General features: G+C 46.4%; 1 protein-coding gene across 8 annotated transcripts in view; it reads left to right on the forward strand.

Moving 5' to 3' along the window:
- Nucleotides 1-401: 401 nt before the first annotated feature.
- Nucleotides 402-20968, forward strand: part of LOC147136900 (uncharacterized) — a 29365-nt gene continuing 8798 nt past the window's right edge. For 3 of the 8 annotated variants that reach the window (XR_015089555.1, XM_086051587.1, XM_086051586.1), the window contains exons 1-10: nt 402-2476; nt 11022-11159; nt 13553-13643; nt 13739-13891; nt 14451-14519; nt 15473-15511; nt 15587-15706; nt 17533-17706; nt 17789-20298; nt 20497-20611. Coding sequence is in view for 7 of the 8 variants with exons in the window: in XM_086051587.1 (XP_085907713.1) it covers nt 11131-11159; nt 13553-13643; nt 13739-13891; nt 14451-14519; nt 15473-15511; nt 15587-15706; nt 17533-17706; nt 17789-20298; nt 20497-20611 (3300 nt within the window). In the remaining variant the exon portion in view is untranslated. The remainder of the gene's footprint in view (nt 2477-11021; nt 11160-13552; nt 13644-13738; nt 13892-14450; nt 14520-15472; nt 15512-15586; nt 15707-17532; nt 17707-17788; nt 20299-20496; nt 20612-20968) is intronic. The other 5 variants (XM_086051584.1, XM_086051585.1, XM_086051580.1 and 2 more) reach the window with 4 other exon arrangements.

Raw genomic sequence — 20968 nt, forward strand, 5'->3', positions numbered from 1 at the left:
ATAAGGACGGAGGGACAAGAACGGAAGGGTTCTTGGGACGAGGACGGAGGACGCAAAAAAGTGCCCACCTCTGCTTGTTAGACCAGATAAAGGGTGAGTTCTTCCAACTAAGGTTTGCCCGTGAGTCAACTTGTGAGTAACCGTTGGTACTCCTTGTTCCGTTATGTTGAAGGGCACAAAGACGAAATAAAGTGGGTCGAGTTCGGGTGATAACAGGTGAGCCGATCCTTGAAAGTTTCAATAGCGTTTGCTCACGAGTCAACTCGTTTTGCTTTGATTTCACAGCAATGAAATCCTTTCCTTCTTTGTAGCTTTTCAGGTTACATAAAATGACGAAGCCCGCCGCATCCCGCCCCCCCCCCCCCCTTCGAGGCCCTTTTCATCCTGAGCGCCCGCCAGCTTCTCTCTCGGTAAGTCTTTGTACGGCATCCAGCTGAAGCTTTAGACGAGTCAGTCACACAAGCATGGCAGCAGCATCTCAGCTTGCTTTCGTGCGTCTTACATGCCATTTTGGTTGGCGAGTGAACCCCTCGCATGTGCAGCACACACAGTGGCTGTCAGGCTGCCGAGCATCATCACTTAATCTAGGTCAAAGCAGAAGCCCAGAGGTATTCACACACACGCACGCAACACACACACATTCATATAAATGCATCTTCCAAATCTTCATGTTAGGCAGCAATCCGCTCAATATTAATTTCCCCCTAATAGGTTAGCCGACTTGTGATTTGGCTGAAGACCAGCGTGACTAAGCGCGCTCACTCGGGAGTGATTATGATCCATCCTAAAAGAGACACATAAGTGCATTTTGGGTGCGTGCGCGCGCGCGCGTGTGTGTTTGTGTGATGCGCTAGCTTTGATCTAATTGAGCCTGGCAGCGTATCATCCGAGATGCGAGCACATGTGTGACGGCGTAGAGAAAATAGAGAAGCTTATTTCCTCACGTCGTCCTCCGCCAAGCCTTCTATAAATACACGCAGCTCTCTGTTGTAGCTCCGTAAAGCCGCCCCCCCCCACACCCTCACCCCCTCCCTTGCTATGTTTGTCCAATTTTTCCTCATAATTGCTCCCTTGCACTTCGTCTTCCCTTCTCCTCTGCTGCTGTCAGCTAATGTGCAGGAGCAATGTGCGGCATGTCTAGACTCAAGGCAACATTGGCCGAGGAAAACGGGCCAACAAAAAAAAAAAAGCTTGTACTATTTGAATCACAATCAAGCTCGTTTCTTGAACCTTCCTGTTTTCTAATAAATAACCAAAATAGTCTCTTTGATTTTGACTTGTATTGTTTATTATTTGTAACAATACACGTCATTATTGTTGCGTTTGTTTCGTAGGAACACCAAAAATGTTTACTTAGAAAAATGTACATATATTTTTAAACATGTAATTGAAAGAATAAAACAACATTATTTGTTACATTTTTCACACTTAATTTTCTTATTTTTTTGAAGCAACAATTATTAATTTAAAGGTTTATCTAAAATCGTTTTTTCGTGTGTGGCCCGCTGCATGTTTGTTCATAAAAAATGAATACAAGAAGAAATAAACATGACCAGAGGGTTAAAAACCCAAACTAAGAGTGCAAGCGATCGAGTTCAAAAAGGCAAAATTGACGAAAAAGATAGTTTGGCAACGCACGTTATTTCAACGATGTAACATCAAATCATCACATTAAAATAAGCAAAGGAACAAAATGTATTTTTTCTCAATTTCAATTTTTTTCTCCAGCCTGACAATATCTAGACGTTTCTTTCACATCCTCAACGCGTTTTCTCTTGAAGGACTGCAAAAAGGCCAAATTTGGGTTAGGAAAGGGGAGGGGGCAGGGAAGACACGCAGCAAACCACCAAAAAAATGCATTTTGATGCCCCCCACACATTGACACCTGGGAAGTATGCAGAGGCGCAACCCCCCCACACATGTTCAGCGTCCTCTGGGCAGCTGAGGGACCGAAAGAGCGCGCGCGCGCGCGCGAGAGAGAGAGAGAGGAGAGAAAGTGAGCGAGCGAGTGCCAGAGCGAGAGCAGCGAGCTGGAAACGCGGCCGAGCATCACAGGAAGACACAAATAGAGCCATAGAGCGGCAAATTAGGCAGCCAGGCCACCACGAGGGGGGCGGCGCGAGGGGGGGGTGGGACGAAGAAGGACGAAGACCAAGGGGAGCAAAACTGCCGAGTCCTTGGCAGAGCCGCGCTTGCTTCAAGATCCTCTCCTTCCTCCCCCTATTTTTTCTCCCCGTTCTTCTTTTTTGGTGCGTGAGGATGCGAGGACCTGCGGGCGGATCCCCCTGAGGGCGGATGCTGGCATCCACTCATCCGCGCATCCACGCAGGCAGGCCACGATGGATCGGCTGCCGCCGCCGCCGCCGCTGCCGCTGCCGCCGCTGCCGCCGCCGCTGCTGCTGCCGCCGCTGACCCAGATTCGCCGGTACGCGCCGCTCGCCGCCGCTCCAGGCATGTGACGTTGATCTCCAGCCAGGTGAGGATCTCCGGCATGCAGGTGCCGGCAAATCGGTTGCACTCAAGCTTTAGCTGCGAGCAAACGCAATCCAAACATGCAGCGCTTCTGCTTAGCTTAGCTTTAAGCAGCTAGAACTGAGACATCGTATGGCATCTTTCGGACATGTTCGCATCCTTTTGTCAAGGCCAAAAGGTGCATGCATATGGTCGGACTGAAGTCTTGTGACGTCACAGGCACTTCCGGGCGGCAAAACGCCAATTAAACACAACTACAACGCGGGCGCTGGAATGCCACGCAAATGAAAAAGTTGTCCATTTCAGAGGGCAAAGCCCCCCCAAGAAAAAAAAAAAAAGTCCTAATCTTTCCAAGAACAGAGACCTTTGTATTTTGGTGAAATGAAAAGTCATCATCTTACGGGAAATACCGGTGCTTGTTTTTTCCCCCCAAGAAAAGGTCGTACAAGAGAACAAGAAAAAAGTCGTAACGTTGTGATACAAATGGGTATTTTTCAAGGAGTTGTCATGATAAAGAAAGAAAAATTGTAATCGTGAGACACACAAAGACAAATACTCTTACAAGTCGTATTTTCACCAAAATAAACTTGTCAAAAGAATATTAGAAATTGATGGGTTTTTTTGAGAAGTTGTCGTGTCCTGAGAATCAAGTTGCATTTTTTTCCAAGAAAAAATGCGGCATCTCGACAAAAACCCAGACGTATTTTGTTGAATTGAAAAGTCGTCATTTTATGAAAAGAAAGTATTGTATTATTCCGAGATGAAAAGCCACAACATGATGATATGAAAGTTGGAAGTTTAACCAGGAAAGGAAGTCATTTGAACAAGTGAATTTCCAAATACAACTTTATTCTGGTAACGTTGTGCTTTTTCTTCTGGAAGCTATCATGTGGCAAAACTTTGGCTGCCACCACGAGCGACCAAAGTCTTGCATGTCATTTGACCAAAGCAGAGTAATTCGGAAAACAAGTACCATAAATACATGGCTGATGATTTGAGTCCTCTCTACCACCCCAGTTGGAAGTGTCAACAAAATACGCTATACTTTTTTTTTCTATAAAAAAAAATACGACTTTATTCTCCTAACATGTCAACTTCTTAAAAATATCAGTTTGTATCTTAACATTAGAACTTTTTCCTCATTCTGGTTTTTATGGTTGAGCAAATACATCTTTATTCTCATAAAATAACAAATTTTCATCCCGACAAATTGTGTCATGATGACGATTTGAAAAAAAAAGAAACTTTATTCTCATAACATGATGACTTTTTTCTTGAAATTTGAATTGTTAGTAATAACATATAAAATGTGACTTTCTTCTTATTACGACTTTTTCTTCGAAAATTACGATCTCGTTAACATAATGAATTTTCATCCCAGCCAAAAAATTCTTTTTTTTTTTTTTTTATTAAGATGACACCTTTTTTTAATTGGCACTCATTACATCTTTTTGGTTTTTCTATCATAACATTTAAGTGTTTTTCAACCTTTTAACACCTGCACCATTCAGGTGTACACATAATAGTTTGGTTCAATTAGCGTCAGCGAGGTCTTCTCTTGACACATTTTCAAAGCCTTGATTTCGACGGCACGCTTATGTTTCTTGTCTTCCCGTCGAAACATGGGACTGAAGCATTGGCCACGCTTTGCAGACTGGCTCCATGTATAATGCACGACTTGGGAGACGTACGTGTCACGCACGGCAACAAGTCAGCGTGCTTCCTTTGCCTAAAGTAGCAGAGAAAGTAGGCTAAGCTAAGACCCGCATCAATAATTGACTCACTTCTGCTGGCTCCGCCAATGCTTTGGCTTGTGTGAGGCATGAAACAATCGCCTTGCAAGTCATGCCCGACAGACAAATAAGGAACATTCTGCTAGTTTTCTCCAAAGAAACGGGCAAAAATAGCCGTTTCATGCAAAGGGGACGTACGAGTGCAAAGTGGACCGGTTGAGGGCTTGTGTACAAATAAGTGGGCCTGAGAAAACATGAGTCAAAAGGCAAAAAAAAATCGTATTAATTCCCTTGACTAAATTTTCCTACTCTATGTACCTTTTATGTCACATATTTATTTTCATGTAACAAAAACCGCTTTGAAAGTCAGTTTTGGATGTAAATGATGCGAGCGCATCAAATCAAAGCCAATTGACTCGTTCCACTTTGAAGTATATGGAGTGCGTCTCGAATCGTCTTTGTCTTAAAAGTTAAAAAGTCAGAGCGTCGTACCCTCTCGGACTGAGCCGTAGCATATCGAGTCAAATCGTAATCCACTAAATTGCATCGAATCGTTCCAATTTGGAACGGAACCGTCCTTGAATCTTTTCGCTCCCCCGTGTCGAAAACCGCATCAAATTGTCTTTTGTGGAGAATTGCACTGCATATATTTGGGTTGGACCGGAAGCAGCCGTTTTGGCCGGCTATCTTCATAAACATCTTTTGGAAAAACGTGCTCACATTTGCGCCACGTAAAAGCTCTTCTTCTTACAGCTCTCATTCCTTCCTTCCTTCCTGCTAAGGATGCCCCATTTTTTTCTGTCACTGTGCCCACTGTAGCATACTGAAATTGAGTTTGGGCACTAGGGGGGAAAATGCTGTTGCCTGGTGTCAGCGTAACGGCTTCAAGAGTCACGTATCAAGCAAGGATGTGATGTTTTCCGAAGAATGTAGAATGAAGAATGAACGGAGACCCACGTATTGACCTCTGCGTAGACCACGCACATGCGGATCAGCATTATCAAGCGGTTGAATGGATTCCATAGGACCGGTTGAGCGCCATTGTGTAGGCAGGTTTATATAAAAAAAAAATAAATAAAAAAAAAGGGGTCAGCATTAGCCCAGAGGTTGGAGGGTCCCACCAAGTGCTTCTTGGTGGACGCATGTAAAGAAGGTTGTGCTCTGTGGCAAAAGGCTCGACATGGCAAGGACAATGACACAAGCGACTGGATGCAATTAGGTCCAGGAGTGGCTTTATACGGCAGCACGGCGCATTTCAATGGAAACCGTCACCAAGGGAAGCGGGCGCCTTTCATTTCCGAGGCTTCGCATCAATACGCCATTCAGCATCTCAACAATTTGTCATTCACTTGCAATATAGCGGAGAGACAAAATGCCAGCTGTTATTCTTGTTTCTTTTCTCCTTGTCAACGTATTGAAGTTGACAAGGCGCGGTGGCATCGTGAAATGGGTCGTCAACAAACTTGCGAGTTCAAGGAAATTGGCAAGTTTCAAATGATGTGCTGGCGTTGTTCCATGAAACAATGCTTACGTGAAGTGGACTAGTTTGGGGATGACAAAAGGCGTGAGATGGAGCGACGTTGCTGAATGTATTTTGAAGCAAAACGGACAACTTTGGAATCATGCGGACTTTGTTAAATGCACTCGTTCAATGAAAACGCTGGTTCAAAGCCTCGTCGGCTAGGGATAAGGGCGGCACCTTTGGTGACGTTGAAAACTGATGAAACACGCTTCGATGAAGTTGTTCCGTCATGTTGTTGTTCTCCTGCAATGTCGAATGAAGTTGACGCGTTTGAAATGATGTGAAGATTGCACATGATGGCATTGACAGTTAATCAAAGCACTTGTAGTCCACGCTTAGCACAAGAGAACTACGAAACGTTTGCAACGATGCGGAAAGTGGATAGCGGACGTGGTGATGTTGTGTGATGATGACATTGTTCCAGTCGATGCATGAAAGGATCGGTAAAAGCATCGTTAGTTGAACTTGAACTTCTGTGGCGGGAAAGTGACGAGATGTATTCGTAGCGCTGACGGGTTGTTGAATAAGTTGACATGCTTAAAATGACGTGAAATTGATAAGACAGAGGGAAACTTGACATTGCTGGCATTGCTAAATGACATTATTGTTAAATGCTTTGTTCATTGAAATAGTCAAGTTTGAAATAATATCGAATTTGATCATATTACATTTTGGATAAACTTGTTAAGTCAAATATCCAATCTTTTTTATTATTTTTTTTATGTAACTGATTTAAAAGCTAACAATAAACACCAGAGGTCTTTAGTCCTTCAATTCTAATTGTTGTCACTCTGAAGAACAACAATCACATATATATATATATCTTTAAAAAAAAATTTTTTTTTAAAGCACATCGGCAATAAATAGCTCTCACTCAAAGACTGAACTCGTCTACTCCCAAAAAAAAGACGCCGCAGGACCAGATTAGACTGCGAGAGCGACAGAATGGTAACGTCGTCTCAGCGGGGTAACCACCTTTGCAACATCAACCGACTTCAAAACACGCTAAAAATATCACCGGGGTGGAAAAAATGACAAGTATTTATGCGAGTGAAGGAGAGAGCTTCAAAATGTCCAGCTGCACCAAAATCAATCATTGTAAATATGAAACGAATGACGTGGGAATCGACAAGACACGGTGGCATCGTTTTTTGGCCACTTGGCAATAACATTCCCAAAGACACTCTGTAGACAAAAAGGTTTGTTTTGAAATACTCTTGGATCAATCCAGGGTCTTTGAATTTCTTTTTTCCAGGTCAACCTGTATTGTGTCGCTCTACCTAGCTAGCGCTATAAGCTAAGCTCTCGTCGCCGCTCAAACGGTCAAACGCCCTTCGTACGCTGCCGGCCTCTACTGACTGACTGACTGACTGCTCGGTCGAATTGAATGCTCATGAGCTTGCCGTTTAGGACAAGATAACCACGACGAATGGACGAGATTGAAAGATGCTGAGATCGCGTCAACGCCGTGACATTGTCCACGACCACCATTTTGTCGTTTTAACATTGTTGAATGGGTGACAATTTGTTTTTTAATGGCAATTAGAAAGAGCAAACATGTGTGCGTTTTACGACAAGAGGATGCAGTTGATGAGATACATCGGTGGCATTGTTCGAGAAGAGCAAAAGTGTGAGCAATCGGATGTCAATTTGCAAGCGCTTGCGGTCCAGTCAAAAGTGCGTGTTGTCAGTGGCCCGGAGGCACGCCCGCCGGGCCTGATTCACGCCCGCGGCGGCCAGCGGCACGATCGCCGCTTTGACGAGGCCAGTTTGCTTCCCCGGCCAGCCCAAAGGAAGACGTGGAATTGCGCCATTTACACTGCGGCCCTTCCCTCCCTGGCTCTGGCACGCGCTGCTGCCTTTGTTGGTCTGCGGATTGTTTAAGCGGCAACAATGCGCCACTTTGTCCCAGTCCAGCCGCTGGGCCGGGCGCCAGCCGCTCTCCTCGGACTTGAACTTGGCCACCATGGGCCCAGGCTCCTTTGTGGCAGGCGCCACCAAAAAGGCGGGCAAGCCACGGGCGGCGCCGTCACCATCCGGCACCGTGGCTTGGCTCCTTTGCCGAAGACGCCTCCCGTCACTCCAATGCGCTGATGTTTTGACTCATCTTTACTCTTTGCCGCGTTCATCGCCACTCTTAACCCTTCGTTACCAGTTAAAGAAGTTGTGAATAGGTTTGACGTAGCGCCGAAGCATCTCGCTAGCCGTCACGTCCGCTAGCCAGAGGCTGAGCAGCGCCGCCGCGTTTGTTTCCGGAGCAGCGCATTAAAACATACGCCGCCTCGTCGTCAGCGTCGTGTGTGATTGTCTCATCATACAGTTGACTGCTTGAGGCTTCTGACAACATTTGAAATGAGGACACATGTGGAGCTCGTCGCCAATGACGCACCGCAACGACATTCCTGCATCAGATCGGTTTTAACTCATTCACTGCCAGCCATTTTCAGACCCCCTTTTACCCTAACGTTTGAGAAAAATATAAATAAGTGCCCGGGATCGAATGGCGGGACTGCGAAAAGACAAATAAATTGGTCAACGGCAGCGAATGAGTTCAAATGGTTTGAAATGAACTAGAATGTCTTCATTGCGGTTCTTGTCCCAGACAAGTCTGCAAAGGTCCCAGAAATCATTTGTAGGTCAGCAGAGGCAACGTTTCCTTGGCAACAGTCACTGCGAGTGACTCACATGTGGCGAATGTACACCTGAGGCCGTTCACGTTTTGAGGGTGCCAGGCAGCGCAAAGGCTCGCTCGGAATCACTCTTTTCATTTGTAATCGCCTTTTTGGGGCCTTCAAGATGGCCGGCAGCACGTCTTGGCGATGTCACCCATCGACGCGGAACTGCGAGGACACGGTCAAGTCCGAAATGGAACATTTGGTTTCAAGTGGCCATTTTGGGCAAATTCAAGTCCTCACACTTGGTTAGAAAGTAGAAGAAAAATCACCCTGACACCGGTTTCACTGATCAACACACGAATTTTGATGGACTTTACAGGACTCATGAAAAAGTCTCACAGAGCCTTGACCGAAAGTGAACCTGAAGCGGCTCAATTTGGTTTCAAGATTTCGGAGCTGCTACTCGCAGCAAAGTCTTGCTTAGGAATTCTCTCAAATGGGGGCACGTGTCCCCAACACCAAATTGTAATGTTGTTTTCATTTTTTATTTTGCTCTACGCCACTTGATGTCCAAATTTGCCCGGTGATTTTGAGGATTCGTCATGCAAAAGGAGCAGCCAGAGCTCAGATTTCATTTTGTTGAAGTCTTCCTTATCGCAGCCTGCGCGGGGCCACACAACTTGCCCTCCTTTGAGTGGGAGACGGACAGAGAAGAGAATACTTCCCATACTTGAGCAGTTGGGAAGACGCAAGACTAGCAGCTGAAAGTGAATGCACAGCTCCATCTACTGGACACATTTGGAGAACACCATTGACGTTGGCAAGCTCGCACAGGCTGCAGATCAAGTGACAAAATGATGCCGAAGGGGAACAAAATCAAGCACCGCAGGTGAAGTGCTAAAATGTACTTTCGATGCTCTTCCCTCTGACCAGAAAGTTTAGACCATAACCCACCGGTTATGTGTAAAAAATAAATAAATAAAAAAGGGGGGTGGGAGGTTGTTGTTGTAATTAAAAAAATAATAATAACGTTTTAACTCGTAAAACACCCATGGCTAAGTGTGACCCGACGCTTTATCTATTTATGTATGTTAAGATCATTTTTTCACCTCCTTTAGCTTCATGTCTCACTGCCGGGGAAATATTTCAAAAGTTTCATAATGGCGTGTAAATGAAAAATAATAATTTGGCAAATTACAATTGCAGATTTCTCTTTTCAAGGGTGACGTGAAACATAAGCGAGATTCTCACGATCCCATTTCCAATCGTCCCAAAGCTAATGCACGACGGGTTGAGCGAATAGTCGGTCATGGTTTCGCCGTGTGCTCATTTGTGGCTGATTTATTGAAGCGTAAACCTCATACCGAGCCACGTCCACTCCCGGTGCACCAAACAATTTGGCATACATAAGAGCGGGCTTCATTTGACGAGAATCCCTTTTGCCACCTGTTTCCGCTCATCGCCACAAGATGGCTGTGCTGTGCTGTGCTGTGCTGTGCTGTGCTGTGCTGTGCTGTGCTGTGCTGTGCTGTGCTGTGCTGTGCTGTGCTGTGCTGTGCTGTGCTGTGCTGTGCTGTGCTGTGCTGTGCTGTGCCGTGCCTTGCCTTGCTGATCAACGACATATTCGCTTTTTTCCTCCACTTGTCAGTCTTCGTCCTCATGAAGCCTCCTTGGTTCGACTTGTGTCCAAAAGTAGTGATTATTGACGTGTGGCAGTGGCGCATGTGTTGTGTCTCTTTAGTTGGGCAGCATCAGCGTGAGTCAGACGTGGCCGCAAGTGCGATCATCACACTTGACCTGGATTCATTTCTCAGGCGTGGATGATATCGGGTCACATTTTGTGCAAGATGTTTTGATAAACTTGCCCACAAAATTTGGGCTTGATGGGTGACACTGATGGCAGGGACTGATTCCAAAATGTTTGTAAGACAGTAGAAGGCTTGGACTTGACCCCAAATGGCTGCACTTTGAAGCAAAATGGCCGCCGACCGTCCTGTTCATTGTTGGCCATGGCTCCTTGTGGCGTTTTCCTGCGTCCTGCTCTAACAGTCATGTCCACCCATTTCAAGTTGATCACTGAAGCTGGTGACTGGTTTGATCTTTTTTATTTTTTTTATTTTAACTTTCTAGCAAAGTTTGAGGTCTTGAATTTCCACAAAGTTGTTGCTTCAAAGCCAAATGTCCAATGTTCTGCTCAATTTCATGCCTTTTTGTTTTCTTTTTAGACTTTAGGGTGTGTCCTGTTATGAGATGACATGACATGTCCACCCAATTCTCCACTGATTAGTGCAACTGCCGTCAGGGTCAGTTGTTTTCTTACGTTGCAAGGGGGTCCTTCTCACTTAATTGTTACTTTGGTTTCACGTCGTTTTCACCGAGATACAAAAGAGCTAAAAGGAGAATGCCGACAGTTTGTTCATCATTTCACTCATCAATAATTACGAGTGTATTAGTAGTTGCAACAAAATAAAGACATATGAATTGGATTTTGGAGGATGTACCGAAACTTGCACTAAAAGGCCACTTGTATGGAACAAAAAATTGCAATGATTCATTTCAAAAACAAAAATCAAGTCAAATTGGGTTTTGGAGGACAAGAGCTGTATTTGACTTTGTCTGCAATTGTCAGCGCAATTCCAATGTGAACAACAAGCAAGTGTTTATTTGTGTCCCCCGCAGCCAGCAATCGTGATCCCGCTCATCAGTCGTACGCGATACCTGGAGGACCAGCAACATTTGTGCGCGGACGGAAGGGAAGCAGGCCGACTCGCGGTGGAGTCTCCGGCAGATGGTGACACTGCACCAGCACTTCTCCGGGTAAAAACGCACATGTCAAACTGAGCCATTCTCAAGTGAAAACAAAAGGCCCAGCAATTCCCCCAACACAACCTCATCCAAAGTCACCTGGAAAGGTGGAGAAAATCTGCCCCAAACACCAGTTTGTGTGTGTGTGATGGACCCGAAATTGGGTAGACGTGTCAATCCTAACAGGACGCACCAAAAAGTCTCAGCGACTTGTGCTTGAAATTGAACGGGAAGTCGGTCATTTTTGTTTGAAGCGCAGCCAGTTTGTGTGAATTCCGGGAAGGCCGGCAATTTTGTTGGAATGTTTTTTTTTTGTTCATCAGCCCCCGGCGCCAGATTCGCCCCACAACGTGAAATTGACCGAACATGTCTGTCGTGGCAGGATGCACCAAAAAGTCTCAAGGGCCCGTGCCGAAAGGTGAACAGGAAGTCAGCCATTTTGTTTTGAATTACAGCTGCTATGGGTGAATTCCATTAAGCCTTGCTCTGTACTTAACTTAAAAAAATAAATAAATAAAAATAAAAAATCAATCCGACACATCCGTTCGACTGGTTGAGGTGGCCATGTCTTTCATAACCGGATGGACCAAAAAGTCTCAGGGCCCCTTGCCTGAAATTGAACAGGAAGTTTGAAGCACAGCCGTTTGGGTCAAATTCAGCTCAATTGATTCATTTCAGACATATTTTCACAACAAGCTTTTTGCTCATAAGTCGTAAGATGCGCAGTTCCAAGGACCCACCAACTTGGACACGGGAATTTGCCCAAATGAGTCCCAACCGGAGGCACTCGTCGTCGTCTTGGCCAGATTTCGAAGCTCTTTTGCGGACGCTGTGTGTAACGTGTCAAATTTTCATGATCGTTTTCGGGGGACTGGCCATGAAAAGGAGATTGTGAGGGCGCCTTGACGGCGGCTCGCAGCTTTCGTTCTGTTTTGGTCTCGTTCAAGTGCAAATGTGTTTCTAAAAATACTCACCGGCGGCTCATTCTGCCTTGTATTTGAAGCCGAACCGAAGACTTCACCGAAGCGATCGCACAACTCGGCCGACAGGTGATTTGAAAAAGAACATTGTCGTCATCACACCTTCATAAATCCCACACGTCATCACCTAAACATTTGACAGCGACATTAGGCGACAATTTTGAACGACAAATCAATGTCATTGAATGAAGCCGCGTTCAGGATGGCCGCCATCGAGTGATTTGTGGCTTCATGCGGTTCGTTATATGTGGACCGCGACGATCGCGCATCCGTTCGTGAGAAAGTCGTGCAGCGCAAATCCGAATGTCTTTGAAAGACACCGTAAGCAATGCTGCAGTGCAGTCTGAACTGCTTGAACTTGTGCATTGACTCGGAGTGTGCCATTGATTTCCCGCCTGTGTGATGAAGAGGAATAATAAGCAAGCGGGCCAACTCTCGAGTTGTGGACAAGCCGCTCTCTGCGAGCATCTCTGCGGATGCTCAGCCGGGTGTGAGATGAGGTGCGTGACCATCTGCGGACTGATGTATGAAGAATGTCTCTCAGTCACTACTGACCTTGCACGTGGCAAAGCCAGTTGGCAAATTGGAAGGGGTCCAAGAAGGAAAATGAACACCAAGAAAAAAAACCGGTGGCGTGGGTGGCAAGTAATGATTCCGTTCAGTGTTTGGGTTGTTTTTGATATCATTTGAATACATCCAGCGTCTCATTAGTGTTGTTGTGCCTAAAAGCGCGGCGGCCCCGCAGGACTACGCAAATCGTGCCGCCGAAGCTTTGGAGGAACCTTCGGGGCCACATATTGGATTATTAACGCTGCAACTGCAGTGCTGAAAATGTTGCAAAACAAAACATCAAAAGCTTGGAAGTGTTCCCAATGAGCATACTGTCGCCCCGTAATTTGTGCTTGTGCCAACGCCCAATTTGTGTGATCGGCAGTAAATATGCTGCGCAAAAATGGACTTTGTTGACAAAGAAACAAAAGGCGAAAACCAAACAAGCAAAGTGGCGAGGTGCGCTGGATCGGCCGCTGCCAAGTTGGAAGAAAACAAATTGGACCTTTATTTACAAGAATAAAGTTGTGTTTTTGATATTCACATGGTAAAATGCACCTCCCCCTTCAAGATTTACAATGGTTTTAACCCCACATAGCATTCTCACAGCATTACAACTTTTTCCCTTTCAAAAAATACTTTTTTCTCCAAAATGGGCAACTTTTTAATTCCTACGATAGATGTACACATGGTAGTTGTGTTCGGTTGACGTTAGGATTATGAGGTGGTCCTTGGCAAAACTGGACTCAAACGATTGAGAAGCCGTGACTTGGACCACCTCCTCGTAGTTTGCCCTCGATTAAGGGCGTTGGCAATTACCCAAAATCACAGGGCCGTATTTTTCAGCAGTTTTCTACTTTTTCTGTCAAAATGCAGGATGGAGGAGACTGTGCAAGCCCTACTACAGAACCAGGACTCTTTGGAGGGCCCCAAGGTGGACCCACTGGACCTGATGAAAGCATATAAGGTAGCAAAGACTTAAGATTTAATCACACCTCTCGTGATAATGGCCTCAAGTTGAAGAACTTGGCAGAATCCCAGCGCATTTGTGGTTTGTTCCAGGACAAACTTTTGGAGGAAATGTGGAAGCAGCAAGACAGTCTGGAGGGTCCGGCAGCCTCAGAAACCGAGACGTCGAAGACGCTTGAGGCCGGCGCTGGCCCGGAGGAAAACACCGACGGCAATTCCATGCTGGAACGACTCCGAGCTCTGGAGGTAGTAGACCGAGCGCTTTCCTTCTCGCTCTTTCCTGTGAATCCATCAAGACCGTGAAAACTGTGACGCCAAATTCAGTTGGTGCTTCCCAGACCGCCTTGCGAGCCCCAGTCCAAAGCCGTCTAGTATAATTAGCCAAAGATTTGACAATCATTTGTGTCACCAGACATGCTGCTCATTTGTTGACTTGGCCGAGCGTCCCGACGGCCCATTAAACTAAACATTGCCTCAAATGCCAGTCACGCATCGAACAAAAGAATTCCGGTGCACCTTTCGACAAGTGGCGCGTTTCAAGTAAACACATGACACTTGACTTCACTTTGTTCGCGTCTGACCTTTTCTGCACTCTTGATTGCGAGTCTTCCAGCTGACGTGTGACCTTTTTATGCTCTGCGCCCACATTCCCTCCAAAGAATTTTGCCCTGCAAAACATTTTTTGCTATTATGATCAACCAAAGTATTGAGCACAGCTATCCACGCTGGCCACTGCGATGTGAGTTCATCCACCGAAGACGTTGAATACAATGTTTTACATCAAGTGTCCATCTGGCTCCTGCAGGCTGAGAACTCTGCTCTGTCGTTGGAAAACGACAACCAAAGGAAGCAGTACGAACGCTGCCTGGATGAGGTAAGAAACGGTGAAAACTTTTTCATTTAGCTTTACTTTCGTTGCTTGACTAATCGTCAAAATGCTCATCATACTTTGACATCTTTTGCACAAATTCCCAGCTAGGAGCTTTGTCAAAGTACGCAACCTCATCCCAAATTGCAATGCTTCAAACTAAAATGGCCGACTTGAATTTTGGGCATGGTTCTTTGACAATTTGTCGTGCGTCCTGTTCTGATTGAAGTCCACCAAATTTTTGGGGCAACGGTCAAACGGGAAATTGCCCAACACAATCCCTTGAGTTCATCCAAAATGGCTGCTTTAAGCCAAAATGGCAGGCTTCCTGTTCAAACTTGGACATGAGCCCTCAAGACGCCCGGTTCAACTTTTGTGTCAATGGGTGAAACTGGTGTCCCAGGCTGTACCTGATGCAAATGTTGCCTCAAATGCACGAGAAGCTTTCTTGAAAGGCCCTCTTGGAATTTGTGGACACTCTGACTAATTCGCCTTTTTGAGGGCTCTCAACATAGTGGACAAGTCTGCAATTTTGGCATGTGGCCCAGTGAAAATGGATTTATTTGGGGCTCCAGAACATAACCCCGCAAAGGTCACTCAGTGGCACAACAAGTGACACGAAATTGGGTGGACATGCGTCTTGAAAAAGTCGCAGTCAGAAACGGAACAGGAGGCCGGCCATTTTGGGGTGAAGCAGACAAATTCCGGGCCTCAAACTTGTTTACAAATGTGAAGGCCCTGACTCTAGTTTGCACATCATTTGGTGGCCATGGCGACATATTCATCAGAACAGAAGAAGTCTCAAGCCCCCGTGCTGAAAACTAAACAGGAAGTTGGCCATGAGAGCGACACCAAAGGCTTGTACGAACTTTGACAAGCTCCACCTTCGACCTTTTTTTTTTTCAACATTAAATTGTGACGCATATTTGAGTGGCGCGTTGGTTTGTTTCTTCATCCAGGTGGCCAACCAGGTGGTCCAGGCTCTCCTCACTCAAAAGGTGCGTCTTTCTATTTGCAGCGTGTATACTTGAAGTGCTTGAAGTAAGATGACATTGTGCGCGCGTGCGTCGTAGGACTTGAAAGAAGAATGTGTGAAGCTGCGCACGCGCGTCTTTGACTTGGAGCAGCAGAACCGCATACTGAGCGTCTTGTTCCAACAACGCGTGCGAATGTCCCCAAGTCCCGCACCCCAGGTAAGAGCTCAAGTCTTGCCATACCAACCAAAGCGGCTCGGCGTTTTGCCGTAGTCTGACTTTAACTGGCGCAACTTCAAATGTTTTCCAGTGGACTTGTGTTAACCTGCGCAACCATTTTGTTTGGAACGGTAGTTTGATTTTGACCTGCACAACTTTTGAGATCTTTGCAGTGTTTTATTTGAAACTTTTGGAGATTTGTTCAAACTTGAGCAATTTTACTTTTTTTTTAAGCTAGTTTTTATTTGAACTTTGATCTTTTTAGCATGTGCAACTCTGAGGCTCTTCCGGTGGATTTATTTTTGCCTGCGCAATTTTGGGTGTTTTTGTGGTATTTTTCGTTTTAATCCGTGCAATTTTCGTTTGGCTGTTTTGCTGTGTTTTTATTTTAATCCGGACAACTTTTGAGGTCTTTAGAGTAACCTGATTTTAATCTGCGTAAATTTCAGGGTTTTACGGTAGTCATAAAAGTATAACTTTTAGGGTTGTATGGTAGTCATATGTTTAACATGTGCAACTTTGAGTTTTCTTTTTTGAGGTAATTTTATTTTAACGTGTGTAACGTTAAGGTGATTTCTGAAAACCTCATTTTAACCTTCCCAACTTTATTTTGATTTTTTTTTACCTGTCAAGCATTTTTTTTTTAATGATGGTTTTATTTGAAATTGATATTGTAAATACAGTAGATGCAAACAGCAAGTACAAATGTGATGTCATTTCTTGGGCAACACGTGTAGTAATTACGCCGCATCCAAAGACAATATTCGTCAAAGGCATGGCAGGTAATTTTGCATGCTGTGAGGTGAGCAGGCCAAGGAATGCTGTCTTTAACCTTTTCTGCAAAGGTCATTCTTTTTGACTTGACAGAGCTTTGGCCTTTGTCGACCATATCTGTATGCATTACCACAACGATGCCGAAAGCCATTGTGAACAAGGCCTCTTTTCTCGCTCTTCTACTTTTGTGTTATATGGCAAGTCGGGAAATGCTCTACCGTCCTCGATCCACATGCAGTGGCGAAAAGTCCATTGATTGGTAATTCATCATTGTCCGTCTGTCTGGTGACAGAGGTTCAACTTTGGTAGCAGGTTGCAAAAACCTCAAGGAGGAGTTTCAGGATGCCTGAAAATGGCCAAAATGAACCTGAAATGGCCGATTGAAACCAAAATGCTTGACTTCCTCTTCTTTTCAGGCATGGCTTCTAAAGACTTTTTTTCTAGATCTAGATCTACTCATGATAAACATGTCCACCAAATTTTATGATGCTGACTGAACTTGGCTCCCGGGGCTGAATTAAAAAAAAACAAAAAAAAAACCAACAACCTTGTGCAAAACATTAAATTCTTGATTTATTGCAACATCCCCAGCTATCGAGAAAGCCGTGTGTGATATTATCGCCTCACACCTGAGGCTTGAATTTTAAATGCACTCGTCTCCAGTGAAGTCACAAACAAAAATGATCGTCCTTTATTGGTCCCACAGAGATTCCACAACACAAAGTATACTAAACACAAGATTGTCAGAGGGATGCACTGATGCCGGGACAACTCGAGCACGTTTCCCCTTCACATCACCAGATGACATTGGATTGCTGCAACTTTCCTGACTTTGTGGCCTGTTGCAAGTCGAGACTAACGATTGCGGCTCATTTCGGCAAATTCCTATTATGAAATGCCTTGGAAAACGGCTGCTTCAAAAACCAAAATGGAAGAACTCTTACTGGCTAATTTGCCCAAATGAGGCCCAATCGGAAGCAGGAGTTAGAGCCCGAGACGGATTGGTGATGCTCAGCAATTACCTTGAAAGCAAAATGGTTTCTTATGTCCAGGCACTCCAAAGGAACGGAAAAGTGGGTATTGCTGCGGGACGGTGGCCCAGTCTCTTGAGTCTAACGTGCCCGCGTAGTAGCGGGAGTGGTAGTGATCTGTCTTTATCCAGTGCTGGTAGTGAATACTCCAGCGGCTCGCACACATGGGCTGAGGGGCGCGGTCTGTCCAAACAGGTGAATTACTCATCTCAAATGTTCTCTAACATTGTCAATGTCACGATTAATGCAGTAGATGTTGATATCCCTTGCGATGCAGTGCGCCACTGGCCGGGACAAAAGGATGAGCGTGGGTGCCGTATCCGGTCATCAGACAGAGCTCGGCTGGAAGGAAGGCCATATCCTGAAAGGCCTCAAGCATCTTCAGACCAGCGTCTCAAAGGAGAAACCCTACCCCGGGTCCGTAGCGCACTGCAAGGACTGCATGACCTCCAATGAGGGCATCTACTCTTTGGGTGTCAAGAGTAACCCGTTGGGGATGACGGCCAAGACAAACAAAAATGTAAACGGAGGCATTACCGTTGTGGACTCTGATGAGAGCAGCAACAACTCGCATATGTCGCAAAGTCAGGAATCCAGTGACAACATGTCAGGGGAAGTCCAATCAGATGATGGGTCAAAAGAGCCTTTAGGGAACACCGTTTCAGACAACTTCATATTCTTGGCAGACCCAGCGTGGAAGCTAGAAAAAGAGAGCCTAGAAGAGCACTCACAAGAAGAAACCGAGAACTCTGGTGTCATGTTGAGCGACAGCAACAACAACCAGGAACGGTCCAGCGACCGCAAATCCCGGCTGGACCGCATGGACTTGGAATCCCGAGCAAGGGATGCAAACCCGGCCGTGCGGCATTCTGCCACAAGAGCTTTGAGCTGTGTGAGCGAAGCCAGACAGCGCAGCTCTTCGGCAGAAGTTTCTCACCAACGGGACGGCGGCATTTCAAGGAACCTAAAGCCCAAGCCGCAGCTTTGTGACTCGGCCAGGAAGGCGTTCATCCTGCGCAGCAAGAGTGCCGACGCCGGACCGGAACACCACAAGCACATCCACTCGCCTCTCCATCAAAACCTCATCCGAGGCCACAAACCCGGGAGCCCCAACAAAAGGGCCGGTCACGGAAAACTGCACAGTTCGGCTCATGAGGCAGAAAAAGACGATGACTCTGCATCGACTTGCAAGTCTTTGGAGCGCGTACAACAGCGCTCGCCTCTCGCGTCACCTGTCAAAAGTGCGGCAGTGACCAAACCTATTGTCGTTGATGAAGATTCAAAGACTCCAGAGACACAGCAACAAGCAGTAAGAATTTTGTCCAAAAGTGAGGAGTGTGACAACAGACAGCACCAGGAGCAGCTCACGGAGCTGTCCTCTTCGGAAATCGGCTCTCCGCCTGCCCCGCCTCCGCCGGGTAGGACGACTTCACTCCTGCTCAGAACCATGTCAGACTCTGGACGTGTGACTCGTCCTCAGAGCGCCACTGTGGGAAAGACTTTGTCCGGTCAGCAGAGCAGCTTTCCAGCAGAAAATCAAGCTGCCAAAGTTGTCTTCAACGGTCATTCGTCCAGGGTGCCGGCCGTCCCCAGTCTAGAAACGCAGGATTTGGAATCTGCCGTTGAGAGAGCCGTCGCTTACCACAGTGGAATGGTCGCACCCTCTTTGTTGCCAAATCCGAATGTCTTACAAAGGTCTCAGCAGAGCATTAGCGAGCCAAAACTTTCCGAAGTCCTGCCTCAGACGTACTCCAATGTCTACTATCACAACTGTCAAAGCACTGGGTCCAGAGCTGCAAAAATGTCTCTTCCCGCAAACGCTAGATCCCACGAGGCAATCTCGGCACCGGAGGGCGGTACATTCCTCATGTTCAGTCGCCAGAACAAGGATGAAACAAGCCCATCCATTAAAGGTATCCAAACCTACCAAACATACATTTGCGACCCCCACATGATGAATGAATGCGGCAAAGCCCGGCGGAAGATCGAGACCCGTTGTAATTCTCTGGATTCCGAGCCCTGCGGTGCTCCAGTCGCGCCGGACGGTGGCGCGATGCTGGACTGGGGCTTCGACGAGGAAGGCTGGCTCTTCAAGCGTTCCGTCTCTGTGTCCACCAGACCCCCGCTGAAGCCAGTGATGGGCATGAACGGGGCCAAGGCTCGAAGCCAGAGCTTCGGGGCTCGCTACATGGACCGACCCAGCTTCAATCGGTCCGGCAAGGTGCGCACTCAGATCAAAACGCACTCCGGGAGCTCCTTAAACTCCCTGGGTGATATTCTCCCTGGAAGTATGAGCTGCTCCAGTAGCTACCACTGCCCCATGAACCGATCACTCCTGAACAACTTCCTCATTGAAGAAGGCCTGGCAGTTCCTCCGTGTTTGGGCTCATCTAGTGAAAGACTCCAGAGTCTTAAACTCCAACGAGAACAAGCCAGACGCCTTCAGATTGAGCAACAGTTCTGCAGCGCCTTTGGAGAACCTGTCTGCGAAGAACCAGAGAGGCACAGTACCATAACCACCATCGAGGAGAAGGTCATGCTCGGGATCGAGGAGAACTTGCACAAGTCTCAGGAGCAGGAGAGGAGTAGCGAAGTCAAGCAGAAATCCGGATCCACCTTGGCCAACTGGTTCGGCTTTCGCAAGGGTAAGATTCCTGTGCCCAAGAAGACGGACATGGCCAAGGCGAAAGAAGACAAGAGGGATCAGAAGATTACGTCGCTGCTCGGGGGGAAGCAGACCAAGGCGGACAAGAAGAGAGACCGGAGAAAAAGTGATGGGAAAGACTGGTAAGACCGATTCCATGTTTTTTTTTTCTTTGTACTTGCCTTGACGCATATCCCAGGTGTGGCGCGTGCGCAATAAGAATCAGAATGCTCTTGTGCCTCTCGAAGCGCGCAGCGTAAACGTGAAGCCAGCCTGTTTGCGTCATCCAATAACTGCTCGGAACTGTTGTCATTTGTTGATGAGTGGCTGTTTTGCTTCAGTTCAGTTGGAAGGAGAGAGTCGCACGACGCAGTGCGAGCATGCATCTCAATGCCCTGCCCGGGGATATCGCTTCATGAAACGCAAGGACGCAGTGACGTCGTCGGGGACGCACAGGTGAAGGGAAGCGCTTGCAACACGATTCCTGGATTCCTTCCCATATGAAAGCATGCCCAGGTCAAACAGTAGCCGGCGAGAAACACAGTCATTTTTTTGTCATCAAAACACAGCACCCGATTTCTCTTGCGCACCCATATTGCCAAATTCATCGTGACATTCGTGCTACATTCATTGCACGCATTTTTTTTCAATTTCTATTGTGCTCCAATTAAGCTTGTTTCTACAGTCTAGTGCTGGTATAATCGGTTGATGCCAACGATGCAGATTTAGCCTGTGATGCTAATTTGTCCTCTCCACCAACGATGCAATTTTGTACTCTGGCCACTGATGCTTATTTCGCGCCGATGGTGATCA

The sequence above is a fragment of the Filicampus tigris genome, chromosome 14 (assembly GCF_054856515.1).
Source record: "Filicampus tigris isolate MCC_2025a chromosome 14, RoL_Ftig_1.0, whole genome shotgun sequence".
NCBI lineage: Eukaryota > Metazoa > Chordata > Actinopteri > Syngnathiformes > Syngnathidae > Filicampus > Filicampus tigris.